This window comes from Bombyx mori, chromosome 19 (assembly GCF_030269925.1).
Source record: "Bombyx mori chromosome 19, ASM3026992v2".
In the NCBI taxonomy this organism is placed as follows: domain Eukaryota; kingdom Metazoa; phylum Arthropoda; class Insecta; order Lepidoptera; family Bombycidae; genus Bombyx; species Bombyx mori.
In genome coordinates, this window is record NC_085125.1 from 4,025,248 (window position 1) to 4,048,267 (window position 23,020).

Consider the following 23,020-nt stretch of genomic DNA (forward strand, 5'->3'; position numbering starts at 1 on the left):
TCATTTTTTTAAATAACCGATATTGGATTTATTTCTTAACCTTTTTTTTACGAGTACACATTATATTTTATTTTTTATGTTTTTGTTTTAGTTGTACATATTTAAATAACAATACAAGTTAAGTTTTTTTTTATTGCTTAGATGGGTGGACGATCTCACAGCCACCCTGGTGTTAAGTGGTTACTGGAGCCCACAAACATCCACAACGTAAATGCGCCACCCACCTTGAGATATAAGTTCTAAGGTCTCAAGTATAGTAACAAGTTAAAGTCCAATGGGTATGTCTTTGATGTTATTTTATGTGCTTAAAATCGATTAAAATCGATTGATTAATGATAATATTTAAAATGATTTATTTATATGTTTTTTTATATACTTAAAATGTTACTTAATACGTAAAAGGTTTTGAAGTTGGCAATATTTTTCCCGCAAAAATAAAATTCTTGTTTTTTTCAATAGAGTTACTTTTTTTAAACTACTTATTGTAAACTGTAGTGGCGCTTATTTGGAAGAAAGTAAAAGCATATTTATTTATGACAAAATTAATGCACTAAGTATTTTTTCTCTAATCTATTGTCCGCTTTGGGCCTGAAATGGGCCGTCCCCTTTGAGATGCTTATATTATCATTCTCAAGTCCCAGTCTCGGACCTGGGCTATTGACCAGCATGAATTTTAGTCGTTTAAACTCCAATATGTTGCACCTAAAACGTAAACTGAAGTTCTGTGATTTCCCACTGATTCGAAAAAAATATTTATGAATTTTAGAAGGGAATACGAGATTTTGTGCTCTTCGAGCATTTCTTATATTGTAAACTCTGAGTTTTATAGTAAAACAGTTACCTTCAAACTGAAACGCACAACTGCTTCAGGGCGGAAATTGGCGGGGGTGATAATGGTACCTACCCGTTCGGGCTCACAAAACGCCCTACCATCAATCACTACACAAATTGCGGGTTTTGATGTTTATTACACGATGCTATTCCTCCATCGGAAGTCATTCGTGAACAAGTGCTAAGCACGTATTTCATTAGAAAAGCTAGTACCTGCCTGAGGAATTTAAACACTGAAATTCTTGCATCACTTAATAGGAATGCACCGGGCGTCTTATACTTTTAGGTCACAACAACTTTGAGAGAGGTTTTGGTGATATTTTCCAATAATCATTTGTAGTTTCAGCAAATACCAGTCATTTTACAAAGACTTAATTCCATCATATCTCATGAATACATACATTCGCTTAACTCGTCTTACTTAATGCTGTTTCATTTTATCCTAAAATTAACTACATTTAATTTTACTTCTCATACAACATCAGGTTTCAACCGTTGTCAAAAAATATTTGGCCGCGCAGGCAATGTTCCTTTTGCCTGTTCGATGGACGATTACAGTAAAAAATAGTTTGACAATATGACAAGTCCCGAAATTTTAAATTCAAATTAAACGTCTGTTATGAATTTGTAGAGATTTTCGGTTCTCTCCAATGTTAATAACATATATTTAGGCAATTTCAGACAAAAATGAATGCGTTAGATAAGCTTAGTGACAAGGAATTTATACCATTTCTCCGTACACTTGGGGTGGATACTCGAAACCAGTCATTTGAATGGATGCTAAACAATTCTGAATTTGCTTCAGCTTTAGAATGGATGTACTACCATTTAGACTATAATAATGTATTAAGTGAAACAGAGAAACGAAGGTACTTAATTATCAAATATTATTTATTTACGTTCAAAACATTCAACGTTCACAAAAAAAAAAAAAAAAAGAGGCAATATTTCTACTTTGCCTGAATCGGTGTTTTCAAATTAAAATATCACATTTCCAGATTCGAAGAAATTCAAAAGCGGAATGTACACAAAGATAATGTTCTTTCACAAAATGAAGTTGATGAAAGCATCTCTTTGATCCAAAGTCAGTATCCTGGAATATGTCTTCCAGGAGATGTAGATGCTTTAGCAGAAATGAAGCAGGACATAGAAATGCAAAAGGAAAAATTTAACTTACTGGCCAAACACGAGAGAATTGTCAAAGATCTGATAAAGCAAAAAGAGTATGTAAAGTACCATTTGTGGATATTTTTTTAATCAAATTTATATTGTGTAACTAACTGAAGCTTTCCAAAAGTCATAGATGTTAAAGACAATAACTAGCACTATATTAAATTTTAAATAATAAAGACATATAAGGTCTATAAAATCAAAGGCAGCTAAATCCAAGTCTGTCAAATATTCAGGTACACTACAAAAATCGGCCCTAAACACGTCATTACAGATCCTCCCGATCCATCGAAGTACTACTCTTGCTAGAGCCAGTGTTAGCAACACGCTAAAATAAAGTTGTTCGGATAACTATGATATTCTTTATTTTAAAGCAGATTTATAAAGAATGAGAATATTACTAATAATCTGAATTTTAAATGATAAAACTTCATTTATTAGTACTTGGTACAGAGTAAAAATAAAATTTTTGAACTGAATTTGTTAGAGATTTAGCTGCATTTGTTATAATATGAAAACATTAAAGCGTGTCCAACTAACTAAACAAGATAGCGCCATTGTTAATCCATTTTACGACATTATGGCGTTTAGCTGCCTTTGATTTTATAGGCCTCATATATAGAAGTCTAAATATTGTATTGTACTATTTGTATTATATCATAGTTTGCTCTCTGTGTCTATGACTCCAACAGTTTATTACTATTTTTAGAGGTATAAATGAACAGCTTAATTTGGAAATCACAAAGCTAAACGCGGCACAGCAGCAAATCTGTGATGAAGAGAAGTCTCTAGCTCAAGAATGCATTAGGCTCGCTGATGAAGTGGAAGATATGACCAGTGCAGTTATTGAAGTGGTTGGCAACACAATGGATGTTTATGGGAACTGTGGTGAAAAGGTATAGCTTTAAAGTATTTAAAACATCAAATATTTAGTGGTTTTCCTACCTCTCTCTCTATAGTATTCATATATCTTGGGATATCTCTTAAATCACTACATAGTATAAAACAATGTTGCTTTCTTTGTCCCTATGTATGCTTAAATCTTTAAAACTATGGAACGGATTTTGATGCGTTTTTTTAATAGATAGAATGATTGAAGAGGAAGGTTTATATGTATAATAACATCAATTAAATAGTGAAGAAATCAATAATAAATAACACTTTCCGAAGCGAACCGAGGGCGTGTTGCTAGTTTCTTATAAAACCAAGAAATATTCTTAATCATACCAGTCATATTTATATGAAGGAAGAAGGTTGAAGGATAGAACAGCCATTCTACAAACCACACTAAGACAAGCTGAACTTTAAAGCCATAAAAATATACATACATCTTAAAATTTATTATTTTATGCATGCTTTGCAGGATACAGCACCAAATTACTTTACTTTTGGTCCGTTCGATCAATACAAACAATTGCAAGAGCTTTACCTATCCCACTTTGATTTGTATGTCAGTAAGAAATTCGATCTTAAACAGAATGAAAGCAAAAATTATGATAACGAAGTACTTAGTCAAGCTAAGAACATGGAGAGGCGGTATGTAAATTTTTCACGAATCTATTAACTATTTCCTTAAAGGACAATTGCTGCATTCTCCGAATGTAAATTAAAGAGCTATAGGAACATTAGAATCACTAGAAAGTGAAGATCTTCCATCAAGTAGGTGCTTTTACTAACTACATCAATGATAATGGAAACTACTAAAATTTTCTATTGTCATGATAATATTTCCCATGTGTCAATTTCTTTTCAGTTTTCAGAATGCAGATGTCACAGTAAATTGTAAAATTATTATAGTTTTCATTATGTTTAATGCTCACCGATACTGAAAAAAGGCTAGATCAATGATCTGAATGTATTTTTTGATTCTCTTGACATTGTCATTAGAGCAGTTCGGATTTTCAGTGACAGTCTATATCTGGAACATCTTCTTAGCAGCTTTTGCATAATTACAAAAAATAACTGATTTGAAAGCTTTCAAAGTTTTCCTAAAAACTAACATACAAGATAAGGGCCCGTAGCGTAAATGAAATCTCTTCTCAAAATTGTAATTTGAGATAAATCTTGTGCCATGAAGTTGTATTTGCAACTACAGTAGTTGAATACTCCAATACCTGTAAATTTCACTGTGAAATAGAACTATTACATGTTAGGTGAAATGTTACGGGAATGCTTTTCTGACTTGGTATAAATGTAACAGAGTCCCCTTATACTTTTCATTTAATCTTTTTTATTTTTATTATTGCCTTTGTAGGCAGACGAGCATACGGCCCACCTGACGGCAAGTGGTTATCGTCGCTCATGGACGTCAGCAATGCCAGGGACAGAACCAAGCAGCTACATACCATTAAGTTCTCTCCGCAAGCTTAGTTTGAAGACGGACATGTCATAACGCTAGCAAAACACAGTGGAGGGGAGTTTATGCCAAAAACTATTGGACTTAACTACTTTCGTAATCTTTCAGACTTTCGGAAGCTCTGTCTGAATATATTGATTCAAAAGCAGAATTGTGTGGTGAACAAGCAAAATTAGAATTAGTCGCAAACTACAACAACCCACATTCAAATCAACTCAGGTACATAAAAATTTTATATCTATGAATTTTTATTTATATTGGTCTGCGTAACTCATTGTGTTATTAAAATTTCTTGAAAATCGTATGACTTTAACAACGCATTAATCTAGTCAATTTCTTTTGCATTTTTTTAATAATTTTTTTACCTATGCTGATAGCCTTGAGATGCTATTTCAGCTTCACCTTAACGTGTAAGTGAGCTCACGGGGCTCAAACCTGATGTTGCTAACGCTGGCCCTAGCAAGAGTAATCCTGCGAAGAATTACCATCAAGTCGGAAACGCGAACCACACAAGATTCGACGAGAAACTCAGTGGGTTCTTTTGCAATGAGACACACTAAAAAATCCACACGACTCGCTTTCGACTGTCAATCTTAATAACCGTCGAATACATAAAACTCGGCGGGATTGTGTGCGCGAACTAAACCTAACCGTCACACTAAATGTAAATGTTATATTTTAGCATGAACATACTGGAAGCTCAAACAGCAGTCCAACTTCTAGAACAAGAAGAAGGAATCATAAATCTCCAAATAGAGAACGCTATCAAAGAATTTGTCGAAGACCGCACCCGTATTGTTGAAGAAACTGCACTGAACGCTGCGTTAGCTATAAGAGAGTAAGTAAAGATTTTTAACAATGCTAGATATTTTTTTTATGGTAGCCGAATCTCTGCCGGATATTCTTAGCACCCCCTGCCCCGCCGTTACCTTGACCGCTACCGTATCCAGGAATAGCGGAGCTCTCGGGGACTGGGGGCCAGTTTTTATTTGCGGAGGGCGGGGGGGGGGGGGGGGTCACGCATACCATACTCGGAGCATATGATACTCGGAGAACGCTACTGCCCATTCTCGGGATAATCCCTTAGTCGCCTCTTACGACACCCACGGGAGTAAAAGGGGATGTGTTATTCTTTTTCGAGGCCGACACCACACGGCCAGAAGGTTTGGTAGGCCTCCCACAAGATGGACCGACGATCTATTGAGGTTCGCGGGGATCCGCTGGATGCCGGCAGCGCAGGACCGGTCTTTGTGGCGAGGCTTGGGGCAGGCCTATGTCCAGCAGTGGACGTCTGTTAGTTGATAAGAAGAAGAAGAAGAAATTTCTTTATTGTACTACCACATTCGTCTTGGTAGTGAGTTGACACGTTCCTTCATGGATATCAGCTCTCAAAGGGACCGAACGAACCCATTGCCTTAGTAAGCAACGAATCTGTTTCGTTCGATTTCTATCAAGCCATGTTGAAAGAAGGGCAAAAGCACCCGATTTTATTTATTTATTGCTTAGATGGATTGACGAGCTCACAGCCCACCTGGTGTTAAGTGGTTACTGGAGCCCATAGACATCTACAACGTAAATGCGCCACCCACCTTGAGATATATCTCACTATAACTTATAAGTTCTAAGTTCTCAAGTATAGTTACAACGGCTGCCCCACCCTTCAAACCGGAACGCATTACTGCTTCACGGCAGAAATAAGCAGGGCGGTGGTACCTACCCGCGCGAACTCACAAGAGATCCTACCACCAGTAAATAGATTTGAGGTTATTTCATTCCAGTGCTAAAAGTAACATCACTAAAATTTTCTTTGGAAATTAATGTTGTAAGCAGTAAACATTAAAGTTCATGTTTTTGCTTGTTACTCGTTTTTATAAATGAACAAATAATATTCCTATCGTGTGACAGTTAACTTTTTCATTCAATAAACCTATCACCTACCGGCCAATCCCGGAGGAGTCCAAAACAATAATCAACTTTATTCATTTAATTTTTTTCGATATAGAATGTTTTCTTACCGGACATATCGTCTTCTCTCATTAAAACTGTATAATCTCAAAACTTAATAATTTTATAGGAGAGTGTTTTAAAAGTGTAACATGTGATCTTTTTAATATTAATCATCTTTGCAACGTTTATTTTTATTTTTTACCAGTTATATTATCTGTCTTTTAAAGTAAGATAAAATTATGTATGAAATTGTACACTTTTAATGCGAAAAGACGATAGGAAACAGGTGGTAAGACCTCTTATAAGTCCGCACGGGTAGGTACCACCACCCCGCCTATTTCTGCCGTGAAGCAGTAATGCGTTTCGGTGTGAAAGGTGGGGTAGCCGTTGTAACTATACTTGAGACCTTAGCACTTATATCTCAAGGTGGGTGGCGCATTTACGTTGTCTATGGGCTCCAGTAACTACTTAACACCGGGTGGGCTGTGAGCTCGTCCACCCATCTAAGCAATAAAAAAATAAAATAAAAACGATATTTCAGAGAAGTCAGCAACGATCTCGCGTACTTGCTGGACACGACGCAGCACGCACTGGTCCTGGATAAAGTACTGTACAGCGCCCTCCGACACGAATTGCACAACATCGAAGAGTTTCTGCTCTTCGCCGCTCAACTCAAGCAATACGTGCTCGATGAAAACGATGCGGTCACCAGCAGGATCGTGAGTACTTGTTGTTGTATTAAGCTAACACGTGCTGTATAGTTTTCATAAAAAATAAAACATGTGTGGCACTCGGAGACTGCCGCGGTAAAGCTATTGCATAGCATTTTTTATACAACTTATACAATTATAATTATACAATAAAAATGTAATATTAAAACAATAATAAGACCACACTATATTTATAAATATTAACAAAAGCAAAACATTAACTGACCCCTTCACACTCATAAGCTAGACCGCGTGAGAGAGAGATGGGCAGACTTTTCAGGATGCGCATGCAGTGCGACGTCACGCCGCGCTTATTCACAAACACTACACAAGCGCAACGTGTGAATGTATTGAACGCGACCTACATGGTAGGCGGAGTGGGGGGTGTTAGGTTTTATTTACGTTACGGAATTTCTTGATTCGGTCGCCGCGATAAAAGCTATGCAATAGCTTAAAAAATGGTGCACATGCAACTTGGTGCACGTGAAAGAAGTGGTTCATTTTTCATCCTTAAATAAAATTTCTCTTGTAATAGGGAATATTGTGCGTAAGAGAAATGATCGAGTGGTTCGCGAGACGTACGATCTATTTTCTCACTCTCGCTCTTCCTAAATTTTATGTTTTGCCTCTAGCCGTTTAAATTTTACTCTCAACTCGGCTTAAGAAGTTTGACTTCAAAAATTGTAACGGAAACTAAACAGCCTTAATAATTACTAATAACTAGCAGGTATTAATCAACGACGTTAACAATTCTCTATTATTTATAGATCGCAGACTGTCATTCCACCAATGATGATATTAATGTGAAAACATTATATTAATTTATATGTATTATTTTTTAGTGTTCAATGAACGAAATATGCAGAGAACAAGCCTCGTGCGAGCAGAAACTAGAACATTCAGATGTTTTATTAACATCACTATGCACTGTACTGGGTATCGAACCAACGACGAATGTAATGATCCTTGTGAAAAGCTATAACGATCTTGAAAGAGACATCAAGGAAGCTAAAGAAGGTATCGAAGATGGTTTTAGAGTAAGAGAAGAAAAATTAAGAGAAATGTGAGTATGGTTTTTTTATTTTTTTATTGCGTCACTTAGATTGGAGCTGCATTTTAAGACATAAGTTCCAGAGGTGAAACTCACTGTCTATATTAAAACAAGAGGCAAGATTCTCAATTGTATTAAAATAACGGCCTATTTTGATGTTTTTTTTTTTTTTTTTTCAATATTTTCATGAAGAGTAATTCATTAAAATAAATGTTGTAATATTTTTTTTGCTTATATTGTTGACGAAGTTGCTTAAAATAAGTTTTTCTTTTCGTGACTTTTGTGATGGCAATACTTTTTAAAGAAGAATTTTTTTAAGTAGTCCCAAGGAGTTTAGTTGTGAGACTTATTTTGTTAGTTTAACATTTCGTCGAATTTAAAAATGTAATAAGTATTACGTTGTTACCATTTAGCATCTGTGAAAGTACAAAACCATGCAGAAATATTAACGAAGTCACTACACATGCCTTCTTGGATTCTCCCAAGAAGTTCATTAAAGCTACAGGAAATTCCCACAGTTTTATTGGGACATTATTTTATTTAATCTTAATATCGTTTCACCTCAGAATAAATATCAGCAAAATCAATTTACTTTCACATCACCTAAATTATTTTTTATATAACAAAGCACATAATAAATATAATATAAATTTTGTATAAGCAACAAGAATATTTAAACCATTCATCCATTTTGAAAAAATATATTATTCTATATCCATATTTTAATAAACCTTACATCTTTAATCACAATTATGTCAAGTGCTCTTTCGGTATAAACGTCATCAATAGTTTTTAGTGTTATTAATAAGACAAAAAGATAATTCCAATTTATTCAATTTGAATACACAATACATACATACTTTTCCACATAAAACCTTTTTGACGAACCAATGCTATTGTGATGAAGTTCTGTTTTTCACAGTGAACAGTCAATGCGACCGCTAGTGGATTACATCTGGGACGGCTGCACTAAACAACCCAGCAGTACGGACAAAACCGTAGCTGCCCTCGCACACCAACTCGAACACGAGATGAGCAAGACAGACACCAGGATACTGGCTGCCAGTGCGAAGTTTAACTCGATCAAGGTACATTTATGTTGGAAAAGAAAGAAATATCACTATAGACAGCGGCCTGGTGTGACCTGAACACGATTATTATCCCCAGTGACCACTCACTGTCGGGTAGACTGTATACTCGTCTGTCTACAGCAGCGGTCGGGGAACTTTTTTAATTATTACCCCAAAATACTTTTGTGCAAGTTGATATTACCCCATGGGGAAAAACGAAATCACTTCTTTTTAGTATCTTTCTTAATATAGCCCTCATGATAATTTTGAAAAGAAAACAATAACTAAAAATTTAAAGATTATATTCAAAAAAGATATTCAAAAAAGTTTCATTTTTACCCCTCAAAATTTCATTTTACCCCATTTGGGGTAATTTACCTCGGTTCCCCGACCGCTGGTCTACAGTGTCAATAATAATAAAATAAGTGGTGTGTATTTATACTAGCCCTACCTCACCCAGAAACTCCACCAGTTACCAGGCTGACCATACCCTGGATAAATGAAAATATACAACAAAATAAAACTACTTGTTACTTAACTTTTAGAGGTTATGGTTTTGATGGGTTTTTTTTTCTTCTGACTAAACAGCTATTGTTTACTAGCTAGCTATTGTTTTTTACGATAAGGAAGACCAATAGATTTTATTTAATGTGTTTTCAAGGTTTATACTTGGCGAGTGTTGCTACCCAGGAACGGTATAGTTTGTAGGCTCTCATCTATAAAGCCTAGCTAACGTTTGCCTCAATCCAAAGTAGTCGGATATATTGTGCATATTACTGGGACTAGGGCGTTAGTAAGCCCACACGAGTAGGTGTCACTACCCTACCTATCCCCCACGCAGTCAGTCTGTGTTGTCACATTGAATTAAAATTTGCCTAATGTTTGTGTGTGGTTGGTTCACTGTAATAAGTCAACAAAATGAAATGTGTATTTAAATGGCGGACACGTACTCGTTTTAAAACAATAATTTTAATTTTCAGAACAGCGACAATCAGCTACGGAAACTGTGGCAGTGGTTCCTGACCGATCCGTCAAAACTAATGTCCGTCATTAAAGGCGTACAAAGCGGAAAGTACACGTGACTGAATAACCCGTCTATTTGCATCACATACTAGCTGATCCAGCAGACATCGTAGTGCCTCAATCCATAAATAAAAGACCTAAACTTTTGTATAAAATAAAGTTAAAACAAACAAAAGGAATCCGGCCGATTGGGGACACATCAAAGGAAAAACAAAATTGTTAATTTAATTTAATTCCGCTCAACCTCAGAGAATTGCTAAAATTAGCACTAGCAAGAGCAGTGCTTTGCTGAATCTAACACGGACCACTAATCATGAAGATATAATGAAAACTCTTTTGTTTGTAGAAAATTGTATATTTTCACTAACTTACTTAACAAAAACAATATAAAACAAAGTTATAATTTACAAAAAAAATTATCACAATAATTGTCATGCATTGACTCGAGTTATATAACATTCCTAATCAAAAAAAATTACAAAATGAAATGGTCTTGTTCTGTTTGGGACTATTATTTATTAAGTCTTAATAAGTGTATTTTAATTGTTGCTCCCCTCAAAGTTGTTATTTAACAAAAATAAGAAAAACATGATTAAATATTGTAAATTTTTTAACCGAAGGTGAACTTTATTTGGTGAACTGTGTATTTTTTCTACTATTTCAATATAGTTTGCATTACTTAGGAGATGTGATCTGAAACTATAAAGGGCGGGTGTGTGAAAGAGACAGAGAGAGGCAGGTGGTAGAGTTTTTCTTTCTTTTTGCAACAGACCACTTCAGATTGGACATTAATATAATCATGGTCCCGTATAATTTTAATGACAAAATATTCAGTTGAGATGAATTATTCAGTCCCACGTCGGTCTCTGTTTTTTCCTCAATAACGTGTCCTCCGGAGATATGTGTATGGGATTGTTGAAGTCCACTTCGACGTTGTCTGGTATACTGTCGTAGTACGTTATGTGAGCCTCCGGGGTATCTGTTTGTTGAATTCAATTAGTTTTCATTAGTAAAATATTCACTTTGTACTTCAAATTTACATAAAATTATGAATAATTAAAGTGTAGAAACAGTTTAGAGTTTAGAATGTTCACTTAAATTTTTAATTCATGTATATATGTAGTTTTTATTTAATGTTTCTTCCTAATTCTTCAAATTTTATTCAACGCAGAAATAATATTAAATTATTTGTCCGTCTTGAGACATGAGTTCTAAGTGTTATCACATAACCGGTACATATAAAGGTAGCTATTAGTATATTATAGAGTCATAGTAGTAGTAGTATTTTTTTTAAAGATAGGCAACGGGATAGATACGCACGTGTGAGGTTGAGCGCGGTGATGAGGTCGTCGAGGTGCGAGACGTCGATCCGCGCGGTGAGGCTGCGGGTGACGCGGCGCGGCAGCAGCGGCAGCGCGTACACCGTCTCCGGGACCGGGGTGTTGTCTCCGCCGAACTCCTGTTGTAGTCGAATTTTGTAAACGATATTGATAGGAAAGGAGATAGGTGGACGAGCTCACGGTCCACCTGGTGTTAAGTGGTTGCCGGAACCCATGGCATCTACAACCTAAATGCCGCCACCCACTTTGAGATATAAGTTGCAAGGTCTCAGTTTTTACAGCAGAACCCACTGAGTTTCTCGCCGGATCTTCTCAGTGGGTCGCGTTTTCGATCCAGTGGTAGATTCTACGAAGCACGGCTCTTGCTAGGACTAGTGTTAGTGACGTCAGGTTAGAGCCCCGTGAGCTCACCTACACACGTTAGGGTGAAGCTGAAATAACTTCTCAAGGCTATCAGCATAGGTAGAACAAAAAAACGCAACCTTGTTAGAAGTCGCATTAGAAGTTTAACTTCTATAAAAATATTAATCTCACCAAGCACTTCCCGCTGACGCAGTAGGAGGCGTTGTTGTGCCCGCAGGCCGTGCCCAGCGGGAACCAGCCCTCGTGCCCGTTGACCAAGTAGAAGCGGTGCGCGACGCGCTCGTCCTGGCACGCGATGCGGCACGGCCGGTCCGGGTCCTCTGTAGCCACGACACCAACATAGACACGATATTACTGACATTATCCAAACAAAGAAGGCCTTGTGGTGTAGATAATATCGACGCTTGAAAGGCAAACGTAACTAAGCGACAATAACTGCTTATACATAAATGATAGGCAATAACCATATTCGATGCGCAAAAAAATATATATTTCTAAGTCTATTAAAATCATTTCAATCCTACAGCTAGATTCGTTAAAATATAATTTTTTTCAGGTATTTCAACTTTAAATTAGTCTACTGTAAAGTTCACACATTGTCGCTTAGTCACGTTTGCCTTTCAAGCGTCGATATGCAATGTTGCATATTGCAATATGACATGTATGTATGTGCGATGTCAGGCGACGCTCCTGCGAGGGTAGTCGTTCGCCTACCGCCAGCTAAGCAAGGTGTGCAATAAATGCCTAATATAACATCAGTATTTTATTGAAGAACCCAACCAAATGTTACTAAAGCCTCATTTTCGTAATGATTCTGAACTTGTAACTTGGTTAAGGAGCACTATATATATCGAAGGCGTCGTGGCCTAAAGGATAAGACGTCCGGTGCATTCGTATATAGCGATGCAACGGTGTTCGAATTCTGCTGAGAGGTACCAATTTTTTTAATAAAAATACGTCGTTGACAAATGTTCACGATTGACTTCCACGTTGAAGGGATAACATCGTGTAATAAAAATCCATTACTGGTGGATCCATCATTACTACCACCACCCCGCTTATTTCTGCCGTAAAGCAGTAATGCGTTTCGGTTTGAAGGTTGGGGCGTTGTAATGGGCTCCAGTAACCACTTAACACCAGGTGGGCTGTGAGCTCGTCCACCCATCTAAGCAATAAAAAAAATGAATACGTGAAACAAAAACTTTGTGCCGCTTTTTACGAAAATTGCGCGGACAGTGGAATATAAATTATAAATTATAATATATTCTATATTGAGTATGAAATATCTCACACTTACAGAGAATATAGAGAAAGAGTGCAGAATGCTAATATATTTTTTTAATTATGCATTAGCAATACACTAAATCAATAAAAAAACATTACACCCACTACCATGTATTTGACACGCACTATGAATATTATTTGGTTATTGTCAAACTTTTCTTATTGCTATATAGTCTGTGTCTCCCTTTTTTTACAATAAGATCATTTTTTCTTACACTTTTTTTAATTCAAATTTATTAAAATTTATTTTCTATTATTGATAGCTGAGTCCCGCAGTGTTACCCGCAGTTATTGTCGTACCGCGGATGACGCCGCGGGGTGAAGCTAGTCTAAAAAAAGTAGCCTAAGCTACTCCTTATATCATCAGCTACCTATCAGTGAAAGTCTCGTCCAAATCGGTCCAGCCGTTCCAGAGATTAGCCGGAACAAATAGACAGACGGACGGACAGACAAAAATTGTAAAAAATGTTATTTTGTTGTATGTACCGTATATAATATATTCATATGCATGTGGCAAAAAGCAGTTATTTCAATGTTACAAACAGACACTCCAATTTTATTTATATGTATAGATTTTTAGTTGGATTTTCTATAAAAATGTATTTTTTTAGTTTTTTTAAACTATTATTTATTAATTGTAAAGAGGCAAAATTATTATTACACTGTGCATATATTTATAAATATGTTTATAAATATATGCATATACGTTGTATGTTGTATATATATATATTTCAATCCATAGAGGTACACCGCGTGTAATTTGTTTCCTAATGATTCTTGGCCACCTAATGGCTGTATGTCTGGAAAAGATCGCTCTCGGATCGGAGCGATAAGATCGACAATTATATTTGTTGGTATTTAAAGTTTTGCATTTATTTATTTATTTTGTGTATAATAAAGCATAGTCTCTCTCTCTCTTGTATTGTCTCACTCTTGGGCAAATATCAAATCTATAATGAATTAAGATAATAATTCCAGCAGTCGGTACCTAGAGCCGGCGATATCTGCATGCCGAGGCCTGATAATCTTCTGACGCGTTCTTTGTATTTGCTGCAGACCATTGTTGCGTACTGGTACGGCGACTTCCTTCGCGTGCAACCCTGGACAAATAAAATATTTAAAAGAATTAATTTACTGAATACAAATTAAATCTAAAGTCTGTACCAGGGCTGGAAACTGCGATGCTTTAAGAGGGATATTTTTTTTGTATGAAAACTAGCGACATCTTGTAGCGGATGCCCCTAAACATATATGTCGTTAAAGGTAAGGAATTGAATTATTGTATAACTAAACAAAGAAAATAAAATAAAAATCATATAAGTCTTTATTTGTTATAGACGAATAGACTAAATTTTATCAATTTGACAAAATCCCTCAACAAAAATAATTTAAAGGATAGGTAATATGTTACTGCCATCTACAGGAGCAATGAAAAACTAATCGAAGCGAAGCCATCTAGTGACCGACGCTCGTAAACATTTTTGTTGAGTGCTTGTGTTGTTTATCAGTCTTTAACTAATGTGTTTTGTCTATGGTGTGTACTGATTCGGCTGGACGACTCCGCGCGCCACACGTGCTTGGATCGACTCGCGTGTTTAGTTGTAATGTTGACTGCGTTAATTCATGCAGCCGTATCATATACTATGAACGCCTCGTGCTCTCGTGAGAAGACTCAGCTCCAGTCCAAAGATACCACTCGGCGTAGTAGTAGGACCTTACAGCGTTAGGTACCCGGTCCGGCTACTGTCGACCGCAACAACCTCCCTGACTCTCCCGGTTTCTGTCTATAGCGGGAATTGGACGTTCAGGCAGCCGTATCATATAGCGTGAACGCTTTTACTGCACGGAGCTCTCGTGGGGGGATTCAGCTCTAGGGGGCTGCTGTTGACTGTAATAACCCCCCTATCTGTCAGCTCTCGTGAGAAGATTCAGCTAGAGTCCAAAGATCCCACCCTTGGTAGTGGTGACGTACCCGGTGCGGCTGCGCGGCGGCGGGCGCGCACAGCTGTATGGAGGTGCGCGGCGAGGCGGCGGCGCGCACGAGGCGCAGGCCGGCGCCGGGCGCGATGCAGTGGTAGTGGCAGCCGCTCGCCGCCACCCACTCGGCCGCGCGCCGCCACGGACCCGACGACTTGCCGCGAGCGCTGCCAACCCGACGAACTCGTGTTTTAGTATTACTTCAAAGTTCAAGTGACCAATAACGATGGCATATCGTCGCTGTCAAACCAAAATCTGCTATGTGAAAAAACTCTATTTTGAATTAATTTGTAACTATACTTGTTGTTACTTATATGTAACTTATATCTCAAGGTGGGTGGCGCATTAACGTTGTATATGTCTATGGGCTCCAGTAAGGCCCACCAGGTGGGCTGTGAGCTCGTCCATCCATCTAAGCGATAAAAAAATAACGAGTAAAAACATTTTTGTATAAATTTTTATATGAATGTGTATTTTTGAGAACTATATCAAATGAAAGCTATAGATAAATATTAAACCTATAGACACATAACAGTTTTTTATATACGACAGACAGGGCTGTGAAATATACGAAAAGGTCAAAAAGTAAAAATCTCAAAAAGTACACATAGCAGATTTTGGTTTGACAAAGACGATATTATGTGAAAGTACATAAATTTGGGGGAAAAAAACAATGTACGCAGCGTCTCGGCTACATCGAATGTCGACTAAAAATCCCTCAATAAATAATCACCATTTTATTGAGACTATATTTCATCCTATTACACCCTATTTTCATTTAATTTCACCCCAATTGATTAAAATCTTAAATTAATCATCTTAGCCTCATTTCGCTTCATACCACGTTTCATATTTTAACATAACGTAAGTAGAAAATTTACATGCCTTAAAAGTCTTGTTACTGAGTCATAAATTATTTTAAAAAAATAATCGATTATTCTTTTGTTTAAAAATCAGTACTCACGTCGACTCGGTAGGCGCTGCCTGTAAAGCTTCCCATTCACAGTCGCTCGGTTTCAGCGAGAACTCCGAATCAACGGTCGAAGAGCACGTAAATTTCTGTAAAATAAAATGTAATAATTACGTTGTTGAGCATCCTTGAACCACGACTGTTTTCGAAATCGTGAAATCTTAATTCTGTCGACATCAAAAAGCTCTATTAATTTCTAATTAGTAAATCTCTGGACTAGAATAAAAATTTTTATTTCTTTTCATCGAGAAGTTTCTCTGTGTAATTAAAACATTTAAGTGGTACCAAAGTGATACCCAGGGCTGCATAAATTTATTTATCATATGATATATGTAAATTACAAACAAACACGAAGTTCACTTTTTTTCCTAGCTATGCTTATAGCCTTGAGAGGCTATTTCAGTTTCTCCTTGACGTGTAGATGAGCTCTCGGGACTCTAACCGGGAGTGTTGCTAACATGAACCCTAGCAAGACTCGTGCTTCCCAGAATCTAGCTCCGGATCGGAAACGCGACTCACTGAGAAGATCCGGCGAGAAAGTCAGTGGGCTGTGTCTATGGGTTAATTTAACGTGCCCTTCGTCACAAGCGACAGGTTCGACGAGGTTCACAAAAGCGTGCCAAGACTATCATACAATGTAATTCCGTTGACCAGATACCTGACATATTCCGCTGATACAGAACATCGGAGACACCCTGGAACACGCAGTTCCGTCGGGGAGACTCCAGCCCCGGGACTTGTAGCCGCCGCCGCGCGTGTCGCACCACACTGCGCATGCGCTGCTCACGTCTAACGCACAAACCAGCCGTTATTGTATAACAGACGGCACAGACCACAATGTCCATAGACATAGCATTGTGCGAGGTGACCTTACTGTCTCCTGTATACTATCGCACCTTCCGCTACCGGATCTGTTCAGCCATACTGTCTAGAACCGCTGCCTTCATAGACAGTTTGTTTCCAGAGATCTTTGGTTGGTGTTAAGTGGTTACTGGAACCCATAGATATCTACAACGTAAATGCGCCACCCACCTTGAGATATAAGTTCTAAGGTCTCAGTTACAACGGCTGCCCCACCCTTCAAACCGAAACGCATTACTGCTTCACGGCAGAAATAGGCAGCGTGGTGGTACCTACCCGTGCGGACTCACAAGATGTCCTACCACCAGTAATTACACAAATTATAATTTTGCGGGTTTGATTTTTATTACACGATGTTATTCCTTCACCGTGGAAGTCAATCCCCTCCAAGATCTTTTAAGAGCGCTATGACATGACCTTCTTCAAACGAGGATTGCGGAGAGTAACTACTCAATGGTAGGCAGCGACTTGGCTGTGCCCCTTCTTCGCGGGTTGTCGTACCACCTTACGAGGGCACGAAGGAGACCTAACAACTCAAGAGCAGCTGCTTCGCGAATGAATCTACTACCGGATCGGAATCGCGACCCGCTGAGAAGATCCGGCGAGAATCTCAGCGGACTGATGCTTGGGTTGCACGTCGACCTCTTTGTCGAGTTCGACGAGTACGGTTACTAGAGTCCCTAAGCCTGCTCCTAGTGTTAGAGCTGAAGGCGTCTAATGCAAGAGTTATTGGATCTGATTGATCCGTAAGCATGTCGGGAAGCTACTCTGACACGTCCCCACCGTGCGAATGGCGGCTAGTGATTATATTAAAACGGAAATACCGTCAGAGTCGATTCTCTGTAGTCCGGTCCCGATGAGGTCCGGATCCACGTCCCTGGCGCGCGTGCAGATCTGATCGGCGAATTCTCGGACTGTCATGCGGGGAACGTTGTCACACTACAAGTAGGTGAAATATTGCGAAAACCATTACCCACAAACTATACTCTATTCCAATTACGAAGTCCCATTTGACATATATTAATACTAGCTGTACTCGTCCGCTTCGCTGGACATTTAAAATTAACATTATTATTTCTCACCTCCACAAAGATTCTCATCATTAACGCCCCCGCAACTGGTGTAGGGAGTACAACACTCATATAAATATTAGCCTATCCATTAAGTATGTACATGTATTTTCTACATGGATACCAAGTTTCAAGTCAATCGGATGCACGGTTCAATAGTTATAACGGAACATCCGTAAAAACCACTTTAGATTTATATATTAGTATAGATTATATTATTGTGTGTGTGTGTGTGTGTGTGTGTGTGTGTGTGTGTGTGTGTGTGTGTGTGTGTGCATGTGTGTGAATTAATTGTATAATGATTTAGATTGATTGTGTATTTTTAAATGATGATTTACGATCATCAACAAAAAATAATTGTTATTTCAAATTATGCGAAACGTCAAGAATTACGTTGTAAGAACTGTCAAAAGGGATTTCGTAATTGGAATAGAGTATAGTCTGACGGTATTGGTGAAGGAATCGCTTAGGAGACGAAAAATTGATTACATTGAACACAGTAACAAAGTTCCTTTATCTTCAGTCTTTAACAAAACCTTATTGTTAACGCACTCTCAAAATGACATCCACAGAAATTGACGCGGCCCGCAAGTTACTTGTTATAATAAACGATACTACTTTACATATATATCGTATCGTATCGTATCGTACCGTATCGTATCGTATCGTATCGTATCATATCATATCATATCATATCACATTATATGCATATATATCAGTTTGTTTTAAATTGCATATATGGGTGGACGAGCTCACGGCCACCTGGTGCTAAATGTTTACCGGAGCCCATAGACATCTACAGCGTAAAGCCCCCGCCTACCTTGAGATATGAGTTCTAAGGTCTCAGTATAGTTACAACGGCTCGCCTACCCTTCAAACCGAAACGCATTACAGCTTAACGGCAGAAATACGTGGGGTGGTGGTACCTACCCGAGCGGACTCACAAGAGGTCCTACCACCAGTATATATGGTGGTATATTACCAGCACCAGTACGAGTATGCCACTATAGACAATAATATTTGTAATATCCATACGAGCGAGGTCACGGTCACAACTAGTTATGGTCTATAGCTCACGACTTCAACATAGCTATCTATATCTATCAACCATAAACAAAAAAATGCTTACGGACAAAATAGATCCGACCTTATGACTGGTTAGATTAATTTACCTGTTCCGCGTGACAGGATTGATACTTCTTGTCGTGTCCGGGACAAAAGTTGTCGTCGTCGTGTCTGCAAAATTAACATGATCTTTGACCGGGCTATTGCTATTGGCGTATAAGGTTTCGGACCGTCTACCGTTGACGCAATTGAAGCTTCGGTCTCGTATCTCGAGATGGGTTGACGGCATTCACGTCATGATGTCCATGGGCTCAGGGAACCGTTGTTTTACAATTGAAAACCTAAATTCTTATGTAAAATGTTCATAATAACAAAATTGCGAAGTATATAAGCAAAAATGAATGAAGCAAAAAAAAAACCGAAAAAATTCCCTTCCTTTATGGATGAGTTCATGGAGGTATATCCGAAGGAGGATTGACGTCAAGCGAAGCGTCATGCCAAATCCCTATGCATGTATAAGAGCTTCGACACCACATAATGTGGGATAAAAGCTATAAGAATTAGAACCCAGGGAACCAAAATGTAGAAAATAATGTCAAGGACTTCGCATCTAAGATACACGAACAAGTGCTCTAATAGTAAATTTACAATGTCATACATGCACGTGTCATATACACATGCTTATTACAATGTCATTCGTGAATGCCACAGGTAAACCAGTCTAGACTTTTTTTATTGCTTAAATGGGTGGACGAGCTCACGGCCCATCTGATTGTAACTGGTTACCCATAGACGTCTACAACGTAAATATGCCAGCCACCTTGAGATATGAGTTCTACGGTCTCAGTATTACTGTTTCACGGCAAAAATAGGCAGGGCGGTGGTACCTACCCGTGCGGACTCACAAGAGGTCCTAGTAATTACGTAAATTATAATTTTGCAGGATTGATTTTTATTAAACGGAATTATTCCTTCACCGTGGAAGTCAAGTCATTAACTGTAAAAAATAACTGCTCTACCGAGAAGAGTTCGTCACCTGTGCCGGTTACAGCGCCGAGTGGCCACGGAGACGCCGGCCGCGGCGGGCGCCAGCGCGTCGTCCAGCAAGCAGGCGGACGCGCACTCGGACCACGCGCCCCACCGCCCCCAACGCCCCGCACCCCCCCGCGCGCCACGCCCGCCCCGCTCCGCGCACTCCCCGCCGCGACAATACTATACATAGACATGACACAGTGAAGTTCAATGAACCGTCACCAGGTTAGAGCCCCGTCAAGTCAACTAATCTAGTATAACCCCTATAGATAACTAGAATGGGTAGGAAAAAAATTCAATGAACCTTTTGCATTACCGAACTCATTCCCATTAAAGTATTTTTGGGGTTATCAGTGCCCATAGACATCAACAACGTAAATAGAACCACTCACTTCGAGACATTAGTTCTAAGGTCTCAGTTTAGTTACAACGGCTGTCCCGCCCTTCAAACCGAAACGCATTACTGCTTCACGGCAGAAATAGGAAGGGCGGTGGTACCTAATCTATACCAATGAAATATTGTATTTAGTCTATTAAATATACCTCATAGTGATGAAAATTAAATAATAAAATTAATTAAATAAAATTTCAATATCAAAATAAAATTTCAAAGCAGCTAACTTAATATGTATCGTAAGCATAAAGATGAGTAATAGGAATATAAGCACGTATCGCTATCTCGCTCGCACTCGCTCATCAATAGCGGTGACGTCATAAACTGCAATGGCTTCCTTTCGATATTCCACAATCATGACTCCTAACGACTACTGTTACTTGCCGAAAAACCTACGACTAATAGCTTCTACTCACCATATCGTCGCCACACTTAGTTCCTTCGAGGGCTGGATGGGAGGTCCACGTGTACCTCTCCCTCTGACAGTGGAGGTCCCGGCAGATGTCCTCTAAGTTCTGCGCTGCCGAGTGCCTGCTGCCTCGACCGTATTTTAGCATACCTTAGAAAGTTTAATGGACGATACGTCACGTACTCATTCTCTTGTTACCACGCGGATGTCATAAAATTTTGAAATAAAAGAAAATTTTAAGAAAGAAGAAAACTAAGGGTAAGGAAAATTAAAAACAATTCAAAAACTTCTGCTGATCAGGCTTAGACAAAATTTCATGATGAAATTCGGTTCATCTAGAAATAAGTTTTGAAATACACAATACAACACAGTCGAATTGAGAAGCTCCTCCTTTTTCAAAGTCGGCTAAAAAGCAGGTGTGAAATATTGAATTAAAAACTGAATCATTCCAATCTTAACTTTTAAGTGTTTTATAGTTTTTAATGTATAATAGTAGATGGAAAAAATATATTTTATTGCACATTGAAACGCAATTAACACTGAAAATAGTCAACAGACAGGTATAATTAAGGAATAGGCGTTCTCTTGTCGCTAAAAGCGATCTCTTCTAGACAATTGTTTTATTTACAGAAAATTTTAAAAAGATACAACAGGTATGTTGCGCTATACTGCTACTAAAAATATTAACAATTAACAATAATATTATAATATTAAAACAACAAATTGTAATTCTCAATAAACTTGCAATTGAATTGAAGATCTTTAAACTTTTCAATATTTATAAAAATATGTTTTACATTGTTGATCGGCGTCAAATCTCTCCCCGGGCAGGATTCCCTCTGCGCTGTGATCCAACTGACCAGCAGAGTTCCCGTGATCCAGCAGACACCGAGACTGGACAGTGCTGAAACATTCAATCTCATTGCAAGACCAGTTTCAACAAACAAACAGACCCAACATTTGACATTGGTAATGGCCTGGTATTTGTGGATGTATGAAATCTTGTCTAACGCCGATAGATGATCTATATGAATTCACAAGAGATTCCTCACACCCCTCCTGATTACCCCTCCTGGCTGAACCCTTGCTCGCTCACCTGTTCTGGTGAAACTAGAAAAGTTTCCGAGCCAGCAGAAAAAAATAAAATTAAAATATTCCTCAATGATAAACCTTTTTTTTATAGCTATAAAATCCTTACTGGTGGTAGGACCTCTTGTGAGTCCGCACGGGTAGGTACCATCACCCTGCCTATTTCTGCCGTGAAGCAGTAATGCGTTTCGGTTTGAAGGGTGGGGCAGCCGTTGTAACTATAATTGAGACCTTAGAAGTTATATCTCAAGGTGGGTGGCGCATTTACGTTGTAGATGTCTATGGGCTCCAGTAACCACTTAACACCAGGTGGGCTGTGAGCTCGTCCACCCAGCTAAGCAATAAAAAATTAAATTCAAAACCACTTCTTTCGTTTTTGTGATCTGAAAAATATTAAAGACATATTCAACCAAATGTCTCATGATAACACTCACTCCAGAAACTTCTGTAGGTAGTTCTTGCTGCACTGCGACCAGGTAATCTTCCCGCTCCCAAGAGTCGGGCTCATGAGGAACGCGCTGGGATCACACCCATTGTCGGCAGACGGTCCGTCGTGCCTCATGCCCAAACTAAAAACCAATATAGAAGTTCAAAATAGAAATGGGGGGATAATTTCTTTTACTTTTATTTTAACTGAATCTGTGGTGTGGGGTGAAAGGATATTTGGTAGAACAACATTTTTGCAACTTTACAGGAGACCTATTTAAAGTCCCACCCTTCAAACCGAAACGCATTGCTGCTTCACGGCAGAAATAGGCAGGGTGGTGGTACCTACCCGCGCAGACTCTCTAGAGGTCCTACCACCAGTAAAAAGCACTGCCCTTGCTAGGGCCAGTGCTAGCAACACTCCCAGTTTGAGCCTCGTGAGCTCACCTACACGTCAAGGAGAAGCTGTTATAGCCTGCGAAGACTATCAGCATAGGTAGGAAAGAAATTGATAGCACATTTTTATCAAATTACTGTAAATGTATCTTTCTATTTAAAAACTATTAAGTAGCTAACAATTTT

The 23,020-nt window shown here is 38.4% G+C and overlaps 2 protein-coding genes across 2 annotated transcripts in view; one reads left to right on the forward strand and one right to left on the reverse strand.

Annotated features, from left to right (window-relative positions):
• The first annotated feature begins 1,389 nt into the window (after positions 1-1,389).
• LOC101740343 (uncharacterized) lies at positions 1,390-11,272 on the forward strand. Its single transcript, XM_038017755.2, has 10 exons — positions 1,390-1,700; positions 1,830-2,054; positions 2,711-2,897; positions 3,365-3,537; positions 4,466-4,576; positions 5,040-5,195; positions 6,846-7,023; positions 7,857-8,077; positions 8,988-9,153; positions 10,116-11,272. Exons 1-10 carry the CDS (start codon positions 1,519-1,521, stop codon positions 10,215-10,217), a joined length of 1,701 nt encoding a protein of 566 aa, XP_037873683.1. The 5' UTR covers positions 1,390-1,518; the 3' UTR covers positions 10,218-11,272.
• The window catches only part of LOC101736552 (A disintegrin and metalloproteinase with thrombospondin motifs 16), a 46,451-nt gene continuing 33,923 nt past the window's right edge, over positions 10,493-23,020 (reverse strand). Inside the window, exons 7-19 of the mRNA XM_038017754.2 lie at positions 22,447-22,581; positions 21,721-21,827; positions 20,931-21,073; positions 20,125-20,300; positions 19,196-19,259; positions 17,778-17,892; positions 16,751-16,881; positions 16,087-16,181; positions 15,118-15,289; positions 14,134-14,245; positions 12,033-12,181; positions 11,479-11,617; positions 10,493-11,137 (exon numbers count right to left, since the gene is read on the reverse strand). Of these exons, the coding sequence (XP_037873682.1) occupies positions 11,007-11,137; positions 11,479-11,617; positions 12,033-12,181; positions 14,134-14,245; positions 15,118-15,289; positions 16,087-16,181; positions 16,751-16,881; positions 17,778-17,892; positions 19,196-19,259; positions 20,125-20,300; positions 20,931-21,073; positions 21,721-21,827; positions 22,447-22,581 (1,669 nt within the window). The 3' untranslated portion in view covers positions 10,493-11,006. The remainder of the gene's footprint in view (positions 11,138-11,478; positions 11,618-12,032; positions 12,182-14,133; positions 14,246-15,117; positions 15,290-16,086; positions 16,182-16,750; positions 16,882-17,777; positions 17,893-19,195; positions 19,260-20,124; positions 20,301-20,930; positions 21,074-21,720; positions 21,828-22,446; positions 22,582-23,020) is intronic.